We start from the raw sequence: 17,982 nt of genomic DNA, 5'->3' as shown, positions 1-17,982 counted from the left end.
AGTGGGATTTCTAAGAATCTCTCACCACCACCCAGGGTCACCTCTATTCACTGTCAGCCTGCCACATGAGCATCAATAATTCACCAAACGCTGTAGGGTGTCTTTGTGTCTCCACCGCTTTCTCTGAGTTCTCTGTGACAGGAACTATCTGTTCATCTCGCTGCAGAGGCTGGGCTTTGTTTGATAGCCATGTTAATCAGTCAAATCCATGTCAACAGATGCAGAGCAGAGGACATGGTGAATCATAACAATGTGCCAGCAAAGTCTTTCATATGTTGTAAAATCAAATCCTGTGTGTAGTCTGAGTTCCCTTCTTCAGCGCACCTTGACGCAAGGCAAACCCCAAATTCCTCCTTTATTTATTTTGTTGACTTTACATCTCGTCCAAACAACAAGCTTTATATAAGAAGTGTCTTACAGTACAGTGGATTTATGAATAACACAAAGTACAAAAACCTTTAAAACAAAATACATTTCAAAACAAATGCATACTTTTTACATTGTGCATATGATCGGTCTTGGAATATTCTTGTTGCTTTGCCTTCATTTTCAGCACAGGCTGTGAAGCAGAAGTCCAACATTTGCATTGCAGACTTCAAAGCCCTTGTTTTAGATTCAGTGCTCACAGCCTTATTTACTGGTGCTTGAATTTCACTGCTGCTTTGAGCTTCATGTAGAGACAACCAAAGTTCTGTAAGAGAGAAAAGACACATACCTTAAGAAAACATACGTCAAGTGTTGTCTATCTCTCTGTCAGTGCTTTAAAAACATGAGGCAACATATCAGGTGCTACGCTGTTTGCAAGGAAGCAATGTGACAACAAAATATGAATGGAGGAGATGTTAACAAACCTGAATGGCATAATAAACAATCCCCAAATAAGCAGCAATGCAGCCCCCAAGGAAGAGATCAAAGGCTGCAGGCTTCACTCTGAAAGAAAAGGCTTGTCAGGGTCCAAGTGTCTTGCTGACATTACCACATGTACAAAATGCTTATGAATATGGATATTTACCTGTACATCACTATCGGTTGGTTCATTTGGTCAAAAAAGGAAATATCAGGGTCCCTGATGTATGAAGAAATATACTTCATCAGGTGTGACATTGTTTCATTTCTTCCTAGAACACAACTGAGATCCTAGCACAGTGCATGTTTTCTTTTACTAGCATGTTACCTCTTGTCCTGTCGGAAAGTATGTTTGTGAACGTGCTGCAGGTAACGTCTGAGCTCGTGCTCCAAGGAGTTAACCAGCAGGATGTGACTGGGCTCCTTATCCAGCAGCTGGGTGGCCCGAGGGACCGATGTCAGGAAGGACATCAGACTGGACATACGGCCATCATGAAAGTCCTGCAACAAGAATTTGGATGTGGATTCACTGAGAGGGAAATGTAGGAAAAGTGTCATTGCCAAAAATAAAAGTCACTGTATGCCATTGTTTTTTTGGTTTTTTTTTAAGCATCAAAGACTCAATTTGGTATTCATGTTTCACATTTTTCATTTACCAGGAAAAAATACTCTTAATAATAATTTCAACCTTTAAGTAAAATACTACACTTTAAATCTTTACACTCAACCTTTTACAATATATTCAAATGAGAGATTCTCTTCAATAACCAATGTTCAGATGAATTATCACAACAAGCTGTGGTGGTTATGCAGGCCCAGGCCACAAGATGCAAACACTCTGTAATTCCTATAACTGAACACCAGAGGTCAGCATTTATCTTTACTTACGGACCAAATTAACCAGGGACTTACCATTTGACCCTTGAAAACCTGTACATCTTTGGGCGAGCCCTTGGGGAAGATAATAAAGATGGATCACAAATTAAAATGCAGATGAAAAAAACAAAAGAAATTAATGAAAACCACAGAATTTGGATATGTGCATACATTCAGTTTATATTAATTTAGTCACCTTGTCAGAGAGATTGTACATATAACGTGCCAGCGTTTCTGCTATGATGATACCATTACGCTTCATTTTCCTGAAGTCTACCTGTGACCTGTGAGAAGTTACAAACACAACAGAGAAGTTACCTCTACACGTAATCTCACAGAAAGCAAGTCTTTCAGACACAAGGTCACGCCTACATGGTGTCCAAAATGGAGCCACGGAGCTCAGATTTAGGGTCTTCCACATGAGACAGGGTGAAACTTGGTATCCTGCGCAAGCTGTAGCGCTCATGCTCCCAGGCCACTGTGGACTCCACAAGATTGATCTTCTTATGGATCAATCCCACCGTCACCCAGGGAAATCTGGAGGAAACCACCTGGAGGGGTAATTACAAATTTAAGGCCGTGAAGACTGAGATGGGCCTACTTCGTATTTTGGTTCTTGCAGTAAAGCTTGTTACCTCCTCCAGCTGCTGAATGAAAGAGTGTATGGGAGTGTCTGGTTTAGGAGGGCGGGACACATGCATGTACAGTTCATCACTGTTGGCCAGTGTGTCCAAACACAGAACAAATGCCACATTGTCATGAAGCAGGCTGGACTCTGGAGAGGAAAAGTTTAGATGAAATAAATCAAACTGCTCATGTTCAGATATGTCAGTACTGTAACACCACTCTGCTCAAGGCCCAAACACTACAAGAAAAACTTACCAGCATGATCCAGATTTTCTTCAATCCATCGCTTTGTGCCAAGGAAGTTGTATTTTCCTCCCCCAGTTAAGGAGAACATTAAATTATATCTAAAAGACCAAAAAGAAAACAGAAAATTGTCTAGCATTGTGTCCATAATGGACCAAATAATATGGTGTGTTTTTACCTATATGATAGGAACCAGTTTTTTTAAGTACAAGTGCTTAAATTGTTAGCATTAATGGGTGCTTTGGACATATGGTCAAACACCATATGCATGCTTATGTTAGTAGAAGGTCCCTATAGAGGAATTATAACTCACTGTGGTCTGGTGCTTGGGCTACTGAAAAGCTTCTGGAATAGACGTGCCAACTCCAGCAAGATGGTGACCCCACTGCCATTAGAGTCTGCTCCATATGACAACCACTGTGTTACACACATATACAAACATACCTTATGCATGAACATAATATTACACTGCCGGGGCTGAACTTTTAACTCAGCTCGTGAGTCAGGTCTTCATAACAGTTTCATCATTTTCACGTGGCTCACCGGAGCCAGCCCATAGGAATCATAGTGGGCAGTGATGACGATAGTGGGAACATCCTCCCCTGCTCCAGGAAGCACTCCCTGAAACGAACATAGTGCAGAACTTAGGTTCGATCACAACCCAAACTAATCAGGCATGACATGACATGAAATTTGTCAGCAAAATCCTCTCTAAGTCTCACCTCCAGGGCGACTATGGCGTTGTCAGTGATGGCCTTAATAGGAACATTGTTGCTAACTAAGATCTGAAAGGCTGTAGCCGTGACCATACTTCGAAGGACTGGCAAAAATAAAAACAAAACCTCATATAAATATACTGTACTGTTTTTGGTTTTTTTCTTTTACTTCCTTACATTAAAATGTAAATGTACATCCACATATCCTCTTGCTCCTCTCACCTCTGATGAATATAGATGAGGTCTGGGTGGCTGCAGCTTGCTTGACCTCCTCATACATGTAAAGCAGCTGTTCATCCTCAGGCACCACATATACAGGCATGAGTGTCTCCTTCAGCAAGGCTTCACTCTCACTCACCATGAAGGTCTGAGAGGGGAAAGGAGACGCCACTTCAGAATATTCTTCTATCATAATACGAGCTGTTACCTAATACCCTGGAGCACTAGGAAATAAGATATTATATTCAGAAACTATATTGTAAATAGTTTATGATATAGTTTTTTCTTGTTGCCTTCGCAGCATGTCCTACAGCACCAAGGAGTTTCTGGATGACTTGCTACCTTTACAGCGTCACGGGGGACACCGGAGGTATTTCTGGGCAGCAGGATCATTACGGCAGCAGCATTTTGCCTCTGGGCCTTGAGATATTTTTCGGTGGTGAAGTCCTGCACCTTCATGATGACACAGCGGCGGGTCAGCACCGCCTCGTCTGCTGAACGTGCCTCCGCTACCACAATGGCTCCACGGCAACCTCCATTAAAAAAGGACAAATATCAACCCAAGTGTTGTGATGGAAGTTTATGAGATCATAACATGTTAGAAACTTTAGCTTTTCTAACTTTATGTTAGTTTGGACTTTTACTAGAGATATCTTGAATGTGTACTCTACTTATTTTATCTGACAGCTACAGATTAAAGTTAAAAAATTAAGTTTTTATATACAACCTTCATCATCCAGTCACCTAGGAAACATAGCATATTAAAACTGGCTCCATCCCAATTGACTACAATAATGAAACTGTGCTTACAGTGCATCTGTACCCATATGATATATATAATGTATTACACTCATATGTTACACTCTGAATGAAGCCATTATGCATCATGACTACTTTTTACATTTTTAAGTACATTTTAAAGATTTAATTTCCTGATTAAATCTTTAAATTTAAATGTAATTTCTTCTGTCTTCTTTCAATTAAGACTTTTACATTTTACACCTTGGGCTCACATGAACACATGCTGACACATTATCTTCATCATCATTAAGGGCTAATATAAATGCATTAAGCATGTGGTGGCCATGTCATCTTGAATGTAATATGTGTTAATACAATGACTAAGATCTGCATCACTGGCCACTAAATTTGACAGTACTTAAGATCTCTCACAATCCTTCTTTAGGCTCAGCTGTTCATGTCTATGGATTTATCACTTGAGATAAGTATGATATACATATAGATTTACATATGTAGTAGCAGATAAGTATATCAGGTGTCCCAATACCTTTGTCTATTTAGTGTATTTTATGAAATTATACAATCTGTTGATTTATTTAAAATCATAATATGAAAAGTAATTGAAACTACAGCAGTCAGATAAACATTATGTTATAAAAATACCACATTTGCCTCTGAAATGCAGTGGAGTAGAGGTATAAAGTAGCATAAAACTGATAAACTCATAACTGTACTTACTGTAAGAGCTCCAGTAAATGCACGCAAGTATTGGAGGTGACGTGAACTTACCATGCTTCTGTTGTGCTAAGTTGTACTGTTGCATCCTGTAGGCTGTGAACTCATAGGAGGATACAGCAGGAAGAGCAGAGCTGTGCAGGCACTGGACACAGAGCAGCAGCACAAAAGCAGCTACACTCACGTCTCTCTGCAACATGATGTCACGTCCTGCCTGCTTTCCGCTACGGCCTCAGTCTGCAAGCGAAGATGATGTTACGGCAGGTGTTATGCAAGGCCAGAGTGCAACACATTTAGATGTTCATGCTGTATTATTAAAGTCCAAAGTTTTTTCATGGCATGGATCTTTGCAGTTCCCATTAGAGATAACCTTGGGCCACTTGTCTCGATTGACGCTACACTAAAGTCTCAACCAATCTGACTCCCACAGTTTACCATATTTTAACCTTAATTAGAACTATGAAATTGACTATGGTCTACAAGCATCAGTTTGGACATGTCTCACCTGTCTACCAGCAGTCCTGTCTCATGTGATTTTCTTACCACGTTTTCTTCAACTTCAGTGCTACTCCTTGCAGCGTGGACTCAGACTAGTCCCTGGGACTCACGGCGTCTTCTGTAGGTAAGCCACTATTCACCATCTGCTCCCAAGGGATCAACTCGAGGCTAATCACATATGCCCAACCCCCACCCCTCACCCTCACTACTTCTCTGTCTATCATTCCATCTATCTGTCCACCCTTCCTGCCCGTCCCCTCTTTCCTGGCTGCAGTGTCACATCCATTACCTTCATTAGGTGATCGCACATCACCAGCAGAGACTGAGTGGGAGGCAAGCAAAGTGTTTCACACAGCAGCTGTTTGCTTCATCTCCTGCAGGGACACAGGTTTGAAACGATGAGGAGAGCTGGTGGGTTGGGGTGCTTGAGAAGTTACTGTGGCTGTATAGAGACTTCATTTGAGAGTCACTCTGTCTATGTATCACTGAAACGGATAACATATTGTTTAAAATCTCTTCCGAGCAAACAATGTACAGACAGACACACAAGATGGCACGATCAGACTTAGCGATACTTAATATTTATTTTCTGAGATGCTGCACTATACACAGAACTTTTAACACTGTTAAAATCTAAACAGAACCAGTTCACAATCATCATAATAAGCACCTGACAAAATAAAAAGCATCAGTCCGCATATGAATTAGTTTCCGTTCTTGAAAGATAAATTAAAAACGCACAACTGCAAATAAATAGCTTCCGTTACAATGCATTACTTTAGACTCCCTAAGTGAGACGACATTGGTCAGAAGTAGTGCACTCAATAGAGGACGGCCACAATGGCCTGAATCTAATGAACAATGCAATGATAGAAACAAAAAAGAAACCAGCACCATTGTCAATCACACATTCAGTCCCTCAGTGTTAATGTTAACTGTACACAACAACAGGCCCTACACACACCTCAGCTAGAAGCTGCATTAGTGACATATTACCTGGCCAATTCTTCTGTTCAGGGCTTTTTCTACTTAATGCAAGTCGTTTAATTATCTACACACATGGCACCTCATTTGCAAATGAAATGGGCTTTTTTTTATGTTTGTTCAATTTTGCGACTCAAAAGCTGTAGAAAGATTGAAGTTCTATCAGGTATACAAGTGAAGTTAGGTACCCTCTTCCAACTTAATTGATAGAAATTACATTTTGTTTTCTCTTTCCAGTTAGGTTTTCTGTTTACTCTCCACTCTCTGGTTCTTTGAGCAGAGGAAAAACATGTCTTCCCCTTTTATTCTTCTCCAAACTCTTAGGAGATGCAATTACTTGCTGTTATATGTGTGTTGCACTACACACTCTATTTCCATTCAGTGAATAACACGAAATTACTTTTACTGTTGTTGTTTCTGTATGGATTTTCATAAAAATGTAAAAACTCAGTTGTAAATATCCTAGCAGAAGCTCAGTTATGAAAGATTAATGCAAAGTTCCCCAAAAACACTGCAATATATATTATCTACAAAGATAAATGAGATTGTTTAGAGTCGATGCACACGGTATTTCAGAAGTAACTCCACAAGGCGAGGCACAACGCAGTATAGTGAACATTAACTACACATGCTTTTAGAGCGTATATAGATTCAAGTTTTCTTAAAGAACGGATGTTTTTCAGGTGTCTTATTAGTCCGAATGTGCTTAATCAGGAAGTCGTTCACTTCATCTGAAAGCTTGCATCATTGCTGTGTTTTTGGGAAACCCGTAGCAGATTTGCATGCAGGTGACTTTTATCATCTGCAAAGCTCTCTGCAGAGATGTCTTTAGAGTGATGTAAACATGAAAAGTAAACAGAAAGGTGACTTTCTTTTCAACAGCATGTAAAACATCCATTTGCATAAAGCAGTGACAATACACAGCTGTGTCCGGTGCTACATATACAGTTCTCGTCCCCAAATCAGACAGACTGGTTATATAAAATCTCAAGCAGATGTGCTGATGTACAATACAAAACAAATACACTTACAACTAAGCTTTAAAGAAAGGAAAGCATTGCATACTTTCCTTGAATTGCAAAAAAAAATAAAATAAAAAAAAAAATAAATCCAGGTGATATGGAATCACTTTATATACATTCTTCAGATCCCTTAACAGCTGTGACAAAATTGCACAACTTTCTATGTATCCGTACATATGTGATACTCTCAAACATCCACTCATGTCGGAACAAATATGGACAAACACAAAGGAAGTACGCAATAAATCATGAGCTGTTCTGCCACTGATTCTATTAACTGTTTCTCTATATCTACTGATATTACAACGGGTGTACCTAAATATTACCAACATTATGTTTTAAAAACCAAAACTCACATAATGTCTCATCTGCACAAGGATGTGTTTAGGGGTCAATAAAAACTGATAAATTATCTGCACAGGCCAGTCATTAGGACACAGTGTTAACAGGCAACATGCAAAAGTATTTGTTTTCATCTTCTTTTAAACTGAACGTGACACAGTCAAGCAGTACAACCTTGGTGTAACAGACAAACTTTAAAAATAGAATCTGGACTTGAGATCTTAGTGTAAGCATTAGTGTTTTATCAGCAGCTTGATGGTTAAGCACTAATCTCCTGGAAATATTTAGACACGCACGTCTTTTTCACATTTGACACGTATACACAGGAAGACAAAGCGGAAAGAAATGACAAAGAGAGAAAACAATGGGCATTACGAAGCTTCTCGTCTCTCCTTGTCCATCGACCTTCATTGATTCACCAGCAGAAGGAGCAGATTCCATGGATGATGCACTTTCAATGTAATGTCCTCTCGTCACCATTTCACATATTTTTGGTTGACTAGTTCCCTCCAATTTTCTTTCTGTTCTTCCACAACATCACACAGTCCTTCATGGTCCTTGTAAAACAAAATATCCACAAGCATGAGAGCGAAGTCAAATGAAAGGGAAGCAAAAGTAACTTGTTTTCCTTAGAGGTAATATTTCTGCCATCAGTCGAGTCCTTCGCTGAACCAACAATGCAGAAGTGAGACGCACAGATCCTACCATAGGAGGAACGTGCACAGTCCTGTACATATCAACTCTTTCCACAAGACTTGACCGATCTCCATTTCTTATTTTAGCATTTATAAACCCTTGTTTTCCCTTTGTGCCATTGCCAGTCTTTCCTCCACACTGCCACTCCGGTCAGTAGTTGGCCTCAGTGCAGGTGGCAGACAAGAGATTTTTTTTGTGGGGTGTGGTGCTACTGGATTTGACAAGCTGTGGAGGGAGCAGCCTGGCAGCACATGCAGGTGGGGTTGACTGCTTTGGGAGGGATCAAATCCAGGTCCTCATCATCCGGGATCTCATCGAGCCGGTACCCGTCCTTCAGGAGCTGGATGTTCAGGTCCTGGTTTATCTGCTGTAGGAACAAACAAGGGGAGATACAGTGTCAGCATATCTTCAGGACAATTGTAATAAATGCTTTAGCTGAGAAGGACCTTGTTAGTTAACTAGTTAAATTAGTTAGTTGGTTCTAAAATATCATAGATGTTCAAGAACACGGTGATCCAAAGAAAATAAGCCTTTACAGACAGGAGGTGGCAACGCAGAGCACAGGGAAGTCATTGGTGGAAATGGAGTGAGGCAAAAATAAATAGGAATAAAAATAACAGGAATTTGGAGGAGAATTATGGATAAATCATTATGGAGGACTGTGAATATGAATGTCTGGAGCAGCCTGTTTCAACAGATGCACATATACCTGGTGTGGGTGGTGAGACAGTGGAACTGGGTGATCAGGTAGTGGTGATGTCTGTGGAGTCACCAAATGATGCTGTGAAACAATAAAATGTGTGTATAGATACCTGGTCCCTCAGACATCTCACCTCGGCTGAGGAGTATCCTGATGAGGAGTATCTGGACATGTCAAAGTCATCGTCACTGAAAGACAGAAGACATCAACAGTCAGACACAGAAGTCTCAAAAGATAATGGTAAAAGGACATCTGAATATTTAAAGGGGGAAGGGGTATTTCAAAGGGACAATTAGGTACTGTAGAGAAACTTAAAATTGAAGCAGCAGAGGCTGAGACATCCTGACTTACAGTTCAAGCGTGGGTTAAGCCCAAAAATATGCTGGATGCTAAATATGCTAAAGGTCTCTGTATAACCCTGACGACATCAACATGGGCAAAGCTGAACTACACATGCAACAGGGTGCAACACATGCAAAAAAAAAAAAAAATACTAATATTCATTAGTGGTTTCTCTTCTTTGAACCTGCAGATACGATGATTAGTAAACATGAAATGCTGACATTTCCAAGGCTCTGGTTTCAAATTCTAACCATCTGCTGCTGTCTCTATTTGCCTATGGAAACTACTGGCTTTAATAATGAGGTTAAATGAACAGACATATTGAAACACACTTACAACAAGAACAAGACACAAAACAACCTTTGTTATATAATATTTGTCAGTCTTCTAGCATTAGAAGACTGACAGGCCTTCCCCCCCCCTGAATAAGTAATCTGGCTTTTCATACACTGTACACAAACAGAACAGAGTGACACTGTGCACATAAATCTAAAATGTGAACAATAAACAAACGGGTGTCCTGTGAGTCAGAAAGCTTGTCAGAGGGTGTGTATGATGCAATGCACGCTATAAGCTCAGTTAGGCATCGAGAGTGCTCATTTCACATGAGAGCGTTTCCTTTGTTTACCAGCGAACGGAGGGCACAAAGGGTGGGACTCATCTGTGTCAAATACAGACCTGCTGGGACACAGTGGAAACGAGCACTCCCTCTGAGCCGCTTTTCCCTGTCCAAATCCTCACCCCACTATCCTCTAATCCTGCACCCCGGGAGAGGCTTTGCCCCTTTTTAGGATCCCTTGTGTTAAGAACTCTCTCAAGTTGCTCTATGGATTAATGTGCCATCACGACAGAGTGAGACGGACAAAACTAACAAGTTAGCCAATTCCCTCTTTTTTTCCCTCTGCTTTTAGGTCAGCCTGAAAAGTTTGCTCTTCTGTGCCATATTTTAGTGTTACAAAACTAGATATGAAGAAACTAAATAATCCACATACCTGTCAGTGTCCAGGGCCACCAGGGGCTTCTCATCTGGGCTCTGGTCTAAAGAGGAGTAGCCTTTGTTTGGTACCACCAACCTGAAGATGAGCACAGAAAATGACACACAACACAAAGAAGACACACATCAGACGAAGCTTGAAAAAGCATTCAACGCTCTACAAAAGCCTTTCACAATTTCCACCAAGTGGTACAACGGATTCTTGCTGATGAAACACCCACAAAATCTTTCCAAACATTTCAAATCATGGAGAGGAGTGCAGCAGAGAAATGTGTAGCTTCACATAAAACTGACTAATTGCATGGCACTTTCTTTATATGCCACAGAGAAACAGATTTGGACTAATCTGTAGCCTTCAGACTGCAGGGGTTCCCGATTATCTTTCCCCCTCCGAGACTCAGGGTCCAGACCAGTCGGTAGCATTTCTTATATTTCCACTAATCCACCAGGGAGTGGGATTAGACAGATGAGCCAGTTGTCAATATTGTGGGTTGCACTGGGTTTATGCTCAGCACTCTGATTCTTTTATCACCACTCACACTCACAAAAACATCCAAAACACCCTCTTCTGAAAAGCTTTGTGGTGCGTTTGGCTGTAACATTAGGAAGTCTGACGGTGTCCCTCGCAGGCTGGCAGCAAATAACGCATTCAGCAGCAGGCTGACATTGAATGAGGACCAGAGGTTACAAAAACATATTGCTAGAGATGCTAATCGGTGCGAAGTGTAGTGTGGTTGACTTGGTAAATATAACTGAGAAACAAACAGGCAGTGGAAGCTGTTACCTTGTCCTGGCATTTTTCTTGGGTTGTTGATTGACAGGACTTCCCACTGAGCCATTCTTCACTGATCCCTTCCTGGCAAGGTCCCTCTGTTTCTCTGGGAAACCACAGGATGTGAGGCCATCAGTAAAGGCATAAATAAACCTGGACTTTATGATAATCAGTAGAAGACTTAGATGATTTTGGATCCTTAAAAAAAAACAACCAAATATATTTCAAACAAAAACAGGCTTTTTATTTGTCTTATCTGCTATACAACTCGCAGTACATTACTATACAATAGTGCTATACACAGTACAGTACTATACAACTACACAATACACAGTCTATAGCACAGGCAACTATAGTTATTCTAATTTGGCCTCTGTAGGTTGTGGTTGATTATGTTTATGTTTTTGCAGCATGTAGTCAGTGAGTCTTCATTAGCACATAAGTGCATGGATAACTATACACTTATTTTCAGATAGTGACTGATGAGTTTCTGGAGACAACATTTTTCAGTAAACTTTTGGGAACAGAATCTTATGCCTAAATAAAAAATGAGAAGTCCTGTGTGTGACAAAGGCTTTTACTGTGTTATGACAGTACAATAACAGAGCTCTGGAATGTTCTGACAAAACTGACAGTAGACAGAAACTGCAACGCTGGGGAATATAATTTCACTGGCACACACCACTCGCAGTGAATGTCTTATGGTGCTGGATGATGTTGAACAGAACGTCTGTACTTATTTTGAGCTCGTATGGTGGAGTCTGCTACGCCTGCACACCGTGGTAGCCTCTGGCAGGTGTGCAGAGACACATTCCTAATCTGTGTTAAATACTTTTAAATGCAATCTGCAAGTGAAGTTGTGTCATGTGTTGATTTACAGCATGCTGGTTGTGATACCTATTTGGACTTGCAGTGGTGAGGGCTTGTAGTTCATGGCCACAGTCTCTCCCTTGCTGTCAGGGTCCACCTCTGAGGTGGAGGTGGCTGCTGGGTCCTAGGGGAAAAAAAACACCACAGCACACAGCAAGTTAGCCAAATAACACTAGTAACGTGATATCTTTATCTGTAGTACAATCATAAATATCTCAGGTATGTATTTGAGGATGCTGTCCCTTTGTAGATAATCCTAGTTGTGTCACTGCTGCAGCGCTCACTAAATTCAGCGGATGCACAGGGATTAAACTTGGTTCCAATCAACTTGCGCTATACTTCCACTGGACGCCTGAAATTGAACGCATTCTGGAGGGCACAGTCAACTCAACAGCAAAAGCGAAGGTTGGGTGGGGGGGGGGTGTTCTACAATCTGCTTGTGTGCAATACCCTGGTGAGATTTCCCAAGCCTATGTGCTATAGCTGCCTGGTTTGCAGCATCAATAGGTCTGAGTGTTCCGCCTATGTTCCCAGCTCCATCTCTTTTATGTGTGAGCGGTGACGGCATGGGGAGGAGGCAGCGCGAGAACAGAGGGGTTTGCTGTTGGAGCCATGGTTTCCCCAGACTCTGACAGGGGTGCCGGGCCTGCTCTGCTGACAGAGCTCCACATTATGTTGATCCCACAGGCCTCCCCTTGTTGCAATCTGAGGGACTCAACAGGCCGCATGGACGAAGGCTACCAGGCATTTGGCTTTCAATAACCCTGCATTATCTCGAGAGAAATGGCTGCTATATTTAAAATGATCCTCCAAGCAATTAAATAACTGCAGCTGAAATCTGTAACTTTGCAACTAAAGTTGCTTTATATTGAGATACTGGATGCTACTTAAATATCTTTTAATAATGTAAAATAAAATCTCTAATCAAAGGGTCGGCTATCTAAAAGACACATAACAGTCCTAGGCATGTTAAAACTTCATAAAAGGAACTAACGTTTTCACAGTACAAACATTTTAATTACAAAATGATAATGTGTACACACAAACACGCCCCAATACACTTAATCAAAGCCCTTTCATGATTTTGTGAAATAATGTAAGAATTTAGGCCAGTTCCAAGAAACCAATAGAGCTTATCCAATCTTACAGCACCTTATGAAAAATTCATAAATATTTAGCAGGGACAGAGGGAAGCTTATTTTGTATATCGACTTTCATATAACACATTTAAAAACAAGCAGCCAAAAACACAATTTGGCTTAACAGCAGAGCAAAGCACAGCATGTGTAATTTCCAGTTAATACATGAACAAAATTCAGAGAAAAAAAGGTATATTACCGTCATTAGGCTAAGAAGGCTAGCTCTGTAGTTCTAATTCTATATCTTTTAAACACCACTCAGCAGCCAAGCACAGCAATCCATGTCTTACTGTGAAAGGAAAGTAACCACCTTCCACTTCCCCTCTTCTGAACAAGCACCAGTGACAAATGAAAGCGGATGGATTGGATTTTTTTTGTTGATACTGTGGTCCAGTATGGCTGAATACCTTTGATGAATACAATAGTCCCATCTGCATCTGGCTATGAAGCATTGTTCACTTAGTTGGAATAATTAATGAGAGCTGCAACAGTGAATACATTATGCACACAGTAGGAGCAATGACAGCACAGTGCACAGATGAGGTATTCCTTCTGTAAGCACAAACATGGGCTTCTTCTGTTCTGTGACAGGCCCTTCCCTTAGATCGCCGGGCTTACCCACTGGAATTTTTTTTTTTTTCTCTGTTCTTGTTTTTACACCACAGAAAGATGTTGTGATGAGGTAGGGTCATACTGTCTGTCAAATAAATTCGTTTGAACATTTCTCAGCAGAACTGGCAGTGAATAATGAAAGGGATTAAAAACTGAACCGGCTGTGACAGAATCCACTGCCACTTCTTAGAAATAAGACAGCACAAACAGTGATGGCATGAAGCAGGCAGACTACAATAAACAATTAAAGCTTAAAATATAATAAAGACAATATTTGAGTTTGGCCAAAAGATATGTAATCATTTCCCAAAACAAAATCCATTACAAAAGAATTTATATATGGATTTTTGAATTTACTATATGGATCTGGTGTATTATTATTACCTCACTTTGCTGAACTGTCATTTACAACAGTTAGCTAAAGTGGGCCAAAGTCAGGTAGTCCATCTAAAACATACATTAGGAGCCTACAGTTCCTTGTAAAACCATGAGAGTGCTATCAGCCAATAACACATGAGACCTCACCTACGACACCTGGGGGTGACAGATTGATTATGAAGTATTAGAAATAAGACATGGTCAGTGGCCTTGACCTTCAACATGCATTCACATAAACCTATACTCATAACAAATGTGCACACACACATACGCACACACACAAAATGGCATCTTAGTTTCATCAGCCTGTCCTCCTATTAGTGACTCCTTTACAGCCTCTGATGATGAAGAGGCACGAGGTTGCTGACACAGCACAGACAACAAGCGACTGTTAGGATTATACATCACAGCCTCCCATTGGCCAGTTGCAGTGTAGACAGATACATCAGGCGACCATTAAAACAGTTGCAAGCTATCCTTGTGACAATGGTAACAGCACCTCAATGTTTGGCCATAATTAAATTTAGCACACAGTAATGAAGATCAGGTCACTCCTTACCCCCACAGACTAAGAAAAGGTCATCCATGCTGTTATGTCTTCCAGACTGGACTATTGCAATGCAATTCGTGCTGGACTTCTCAGGTGTAGTAACTATAGACTGCAGGCGAGATAAACTGCTGCTGGCATGCTTTCAACTTGTACCAAGAGAAGCAAACACATTACACCAATCTTTGCTGGTACTTGTGAGTTTTAAATTTGATTTTGAAAATTTGCTGCTTGTTTTTAAAGCTTCTATGGCCAGGCTTTTTCCTACATGTCTGATTTGCTAACGTCCTTAATAGCCTGATCACTGCTTGGGATCCACTCACAGGGCCCTACTTAAGGTTCCAAAGTTTCGACTTATCAGCAGAGGTGATCTTCAGGGACCTGGGACGTGGAACTCCCTGCCTGGGGTTCTTAGGCAGGCAAACACGGCATCCTCCTTTAAATCTCTTCTTAGGTCTCACTTTTATCTTAAGGCTTTGTCTTAATTGATATTTTGTGTTATTATTTAAACTTTTTATCTTGTTATACCTTACGTTCTGGATCTTATTTAGTTTTCCTATATGTTTTAATTGTAAAGCAATTTGTTTGGAAAGTTTAGAAATTAAGTTAATCATTATTCTTAAATTCTCCTAATTTCAGTTATAGTTAAATGTTAAAAAAATAAGAGTTTTTCACATTTACGTGCACAGTCTAAAGCTGCAAACATCCAACTGATCACAGACAAACACTTCTACATAAGGCTGTTTTATTTGTGTGAAATTTATTCCCAACAAGGAGGCAGGTGCCAGGCGCATTCATATGGTTTAGGAATCACAATGAAGTTATTAGCATTAAAATGCACAGCCATGTGTGGCACAGCAACTGTGATCCTGACACAATCTCGTCGGGTATAAGCATGGATAGGAGGCAACATTTAAGAGATCCACAGCTCTAGAATTAGAATTATATAAAGTGATAAAGAATGCAGTGTGTGGTTTCAAGAGCTTTAAAACACAAGCTGACCACCAACACACTGCAGCCACAATCCAAGTAGCTCTGATACTGGATTCAGAAGCACAGAAATCTCACTTGGTGAAATAATGTAAGGCATCAAATCTTCACAGGAAATAGGCAGCTACTGCGGCATAAAAAAGGACACGATTTGGTACCAGAGAAAGCATGTTCTTTCTGTGATATCTGCTTTTGTCACAGGGGTAGTAGATGGGGAATCACAGTACAATAATGAACAGCAAAACTTGGAGATTTGCTTTTGCCTAAAGCCCTCAGGGAAACACTTAAAAAGGGACAGCTGTTTGGGACTGCTTTGTCTGATGTGTGGAGAATAAAGCCGATATATCACAGTCATTTCTGGTAAGCTGTATTATAAACTGAACATGAAATGAAGGAATAAGAGCAGTGGATCGCTTAAATACTGTTGACTGTGATTTATCATTTCACATTTGGGCCTATACTATGATTTCAAACACAGAGAAATATGTCATAAACAGCGCAATGGAGAACGAAGCACAGAAAACACGAATGCCATGAGTGGATACTATTGGAGTATGTCTCTATTCTAATTTTACTAGCAGATCTTACACTCTGATAAATAATGGCAGGACAGACTATTCTCTTGCCATGGGCCTGCTCGTGTTTGTTCCAGCCACCATCGGGGTTGCAGGCTGCAGTGTCGGTGTGGACAGAGCTGCTATTCACGAGATCGTGTGGGCTCACAGCTCATACTGCCGTTCAGACCCAAATAACACGTCACCAAATGACGAAATGTAAAAACTGAGGTGCGTGTCACCCTATTGATGTAAACAAGCGCATACTGGCGTGGAATTAAAATATTTAAAAAGGAAAAAAAATCACTATTTAAGTCATGTGGTTGAATTATTATGATATAATAAAGGTGCATGCTCGTTTGTTACTTATTATATGTATCACTGATGAAAATTATATATGGAAAAAATATGTACCGTTAACCGCTATCCTGTCATCTATAGCTAGGACATAAATCTACACCAATACCAAAGCTCCAGTTTGTGCCGCAGCTGTAGCAGATTGCTACCGGTTAGCGCTCACACGCAGATTATGTGGCAAAGCTGTCTTTGATAAACCGTTCCAACGAGACAAAATACTGCCGTTTGCGTTCAACAGAACTACGTGCGTAAGATGTGTTTTTGTCTGTCCTCTCTTACCAAAGGCTGTGTCTCTCCGTTGACTGGAGGTACTTGGAACCGGTCAATTTCTTCCATCATTTTGGCGAAGCGGAAACGACGCAGCAGTCAAGATAAACGGCGACTTATCTCTAACTATCCTGGTTTGAGATGCTCGGCTGATGGGAGCCTTCGTTTTTCAGCATGATAGCAGCTCGTTTTCCTCCATCCTGACAGAGGTGACTCGACAGCAAAACAGCAGTACCGCCTACTTCCGGGTCTGTCTGTAGCAAAGGAGCCGAAGAAGAACGAAGGGTCATTACGTCACACCAACGTTCTAATGCCCTGCTTGGTTCCGGACTGCGTACACTGAAACGTGTTGTTTGTGTTGTGTGACCGTTGATGAAGAAATACTTTCACAAAATTAGAGATGACTTCAGATCACTCCAGGGAATGAGTAATTTTCCCTAATGTACCAAATTGTTTGTTTTCTGCTGGGCTCCACATATGTGTTTTCAAGGTATATTTCGATTCAATTGTATGTTAATCCAGTAATTTATTTGCGTGCCAGTTACATTAATGTTTTGCTACATTTATAACGGAATGGAGATTTTTCTTTTATGTGGTTAGTAACAGACAAACCTCAACGAGAAGCCAAACTAATACCATAATAAATCTTAGTCTATTAGTTAAACTAAAGTTGTGTAACGTAATTACATTTTTAATAGATGAGCCAAGGTGTTGATTTTATCACTATAGAGATTGCTTTACTCATAATTTTATATTTGATGATCAAGTCGTTGTGAAAAGTTTTCCAAAGCTTCTGATAGCCTTGCCTTTGCTATTTTATATATAAGAGCGCAGTATTTTAATTAGAGGAGGCCGATATTCCCAAAGATTAACTGTCAGTCATCGTAATACAGCCTCCAAATCGAAATTTTGTAA

The 17,982-nt window shown here is 40.5% G+C and overlaps 2 protein-coding genes across 4 annotated transcripts; both read right to left on the bottom strand.

Moving 5' to 3' along the window:
• Positions 1-315: 315 nt before the first annotated feature.
• zgc:109965 (Nicalin-1-like) lies at positions 316-5,221 on the bottom strand. The gene is made up of 15 exons (XM_046385327.1): positions 5,058-5,221; positions 3,870-4,060; positions 3,531-3,675; positions 3,315-3,412; positions 3,136-3,213; positions 2,906-3,009; positions 2,605-2,693; positions 2,358-2,497; positions 2,095-2,273; positions 1,919-2,006; positions 1,759-1,797; positions 1,175-1,347; positions 1,013-1,066; positions 852-930; positions 316-691 (listed from the first exon to the last, which is right to left on the bottom strand). Exons 1-15 carry the CDS (start codon positions 5,200-5,202, stop codon positions 635-637), a joined length of 1,659 nt encoding a protein of 552 aa, XP_046241283.1. The 5' UTR covers positions 5,203-5,221; the 3' UTR covers positions 316-634.
• Positions 5,222-6,066: 845 nt separating this feature from the next.
• fam219aa (family with sequence similarity 219 member Aa) lies at positions 6,067-17,402 on the bottom strand. Of its 3 annotated transcripts, none has more exons than XM_046384394.1 (6): positions 17,080-17,394; positions 12,251-12,347; positions 11,366-11,459; positions 10,580-10,660; positions 9,358-9,433; positions 6,067-8,912 (listed from the first exon to the last, which is right to left on the bottom strand). In XM_046384394.1, the coding sequence occupies exons 1-6, from the start codon at positions 17,137-17,139 to the stop codon at positions 8,754-8,756; spliced, it is 567 nt and encodes a 188-aa protein (XP_046240350.1). In that variant the 5' UTR covers positions 17,140-17,394; the 3' UTR covers positions 6,067-8,753. The 3 variants fall into 3 exon arrangements, with proteins under 3 accessions (XP_046240350.1, XP_046240351.1, XP_046240352.1); XM_046384395.1 differs by having other exon boundaries at positions 9,379-9,433; positions 17,080-17,376; XM_046384396.1 differs by having other exon boundaries at positions 8,773-8,912; positions 9,255-9,433; positions 17,080-17,402.
• Positions 17,403-17,982: the final 580 nt, after the last annotated feature.

This window comes from Scatophagus argus, chromosome 3 (genome assembly GCF_020382885.2).
Source record: "Scatophagus argus isolate fScaArg1 chromosome 3, fScaArg1.pri, whole genome shotgun sequence".
Taxonomy (NCBI): domain Eukaryota; kingdom Metazoa; phylum Chordata; class Actinopteri; family Scatophagidae; genus Scatophagus; species Scatophagus argus.
Note: the sequence above shows the minus strand (reverse complement) of the source record. Positions and strands in the feature narration are given on the sequence as shown.

What these genes read in the sequence shown, in the direction of transcription:
- fam219aa (XM_046384394.1), bottom strand. Translation starts at nt 17,139, where the DNA reads ATGATGGAAGAAATTGACCGGTTCCAAGTACCTCCAGTCAACGGAGAG. An exon ending in ACCACTGCAAGTCCAAATAG is followed by an intron (nt 11,460 to 12,250) that starts GTATCACAACCA and finishes GTGGTTTCCCAG; the next exon opens with AGAAACAGAGGGACCTTGCC. An exon ending in GTGGCCCTGGACACTGACAG is followed by an intron (nt 9,434 to 10,579) that starts GTATGTGGATTA and finishes TCTGTCTTTCAG; the next exon opens with TGACGATGACTTTGACATGT.
- zgc:109965 (XM_046385327.1), bottom strand. Translation starts at nt 5,202, where the DNA reads ATGTTGCAGAGAGACGTGAGTGTAGCTGCTTTTGTGCTGCTGCTCTGT. An exon ending in ACGCCATAGTCGCCCTGGAG is followed by an intron (nt 3,214 to 3,314) that starts GTGAGACTTAGA and finishes TGTTCGTTTCAG; the next exon opens with GGAGTGCTTCCTGGAGCAGG. An exon ending in ACTTTCCGACAGGACAAGAG is followed by an intron (nt 1,067 to 1,174) that starts GTAACATGCTAG and finishes TTCATACATCAG; the next exon opens with GGACCCTGATATTTCCTTTT.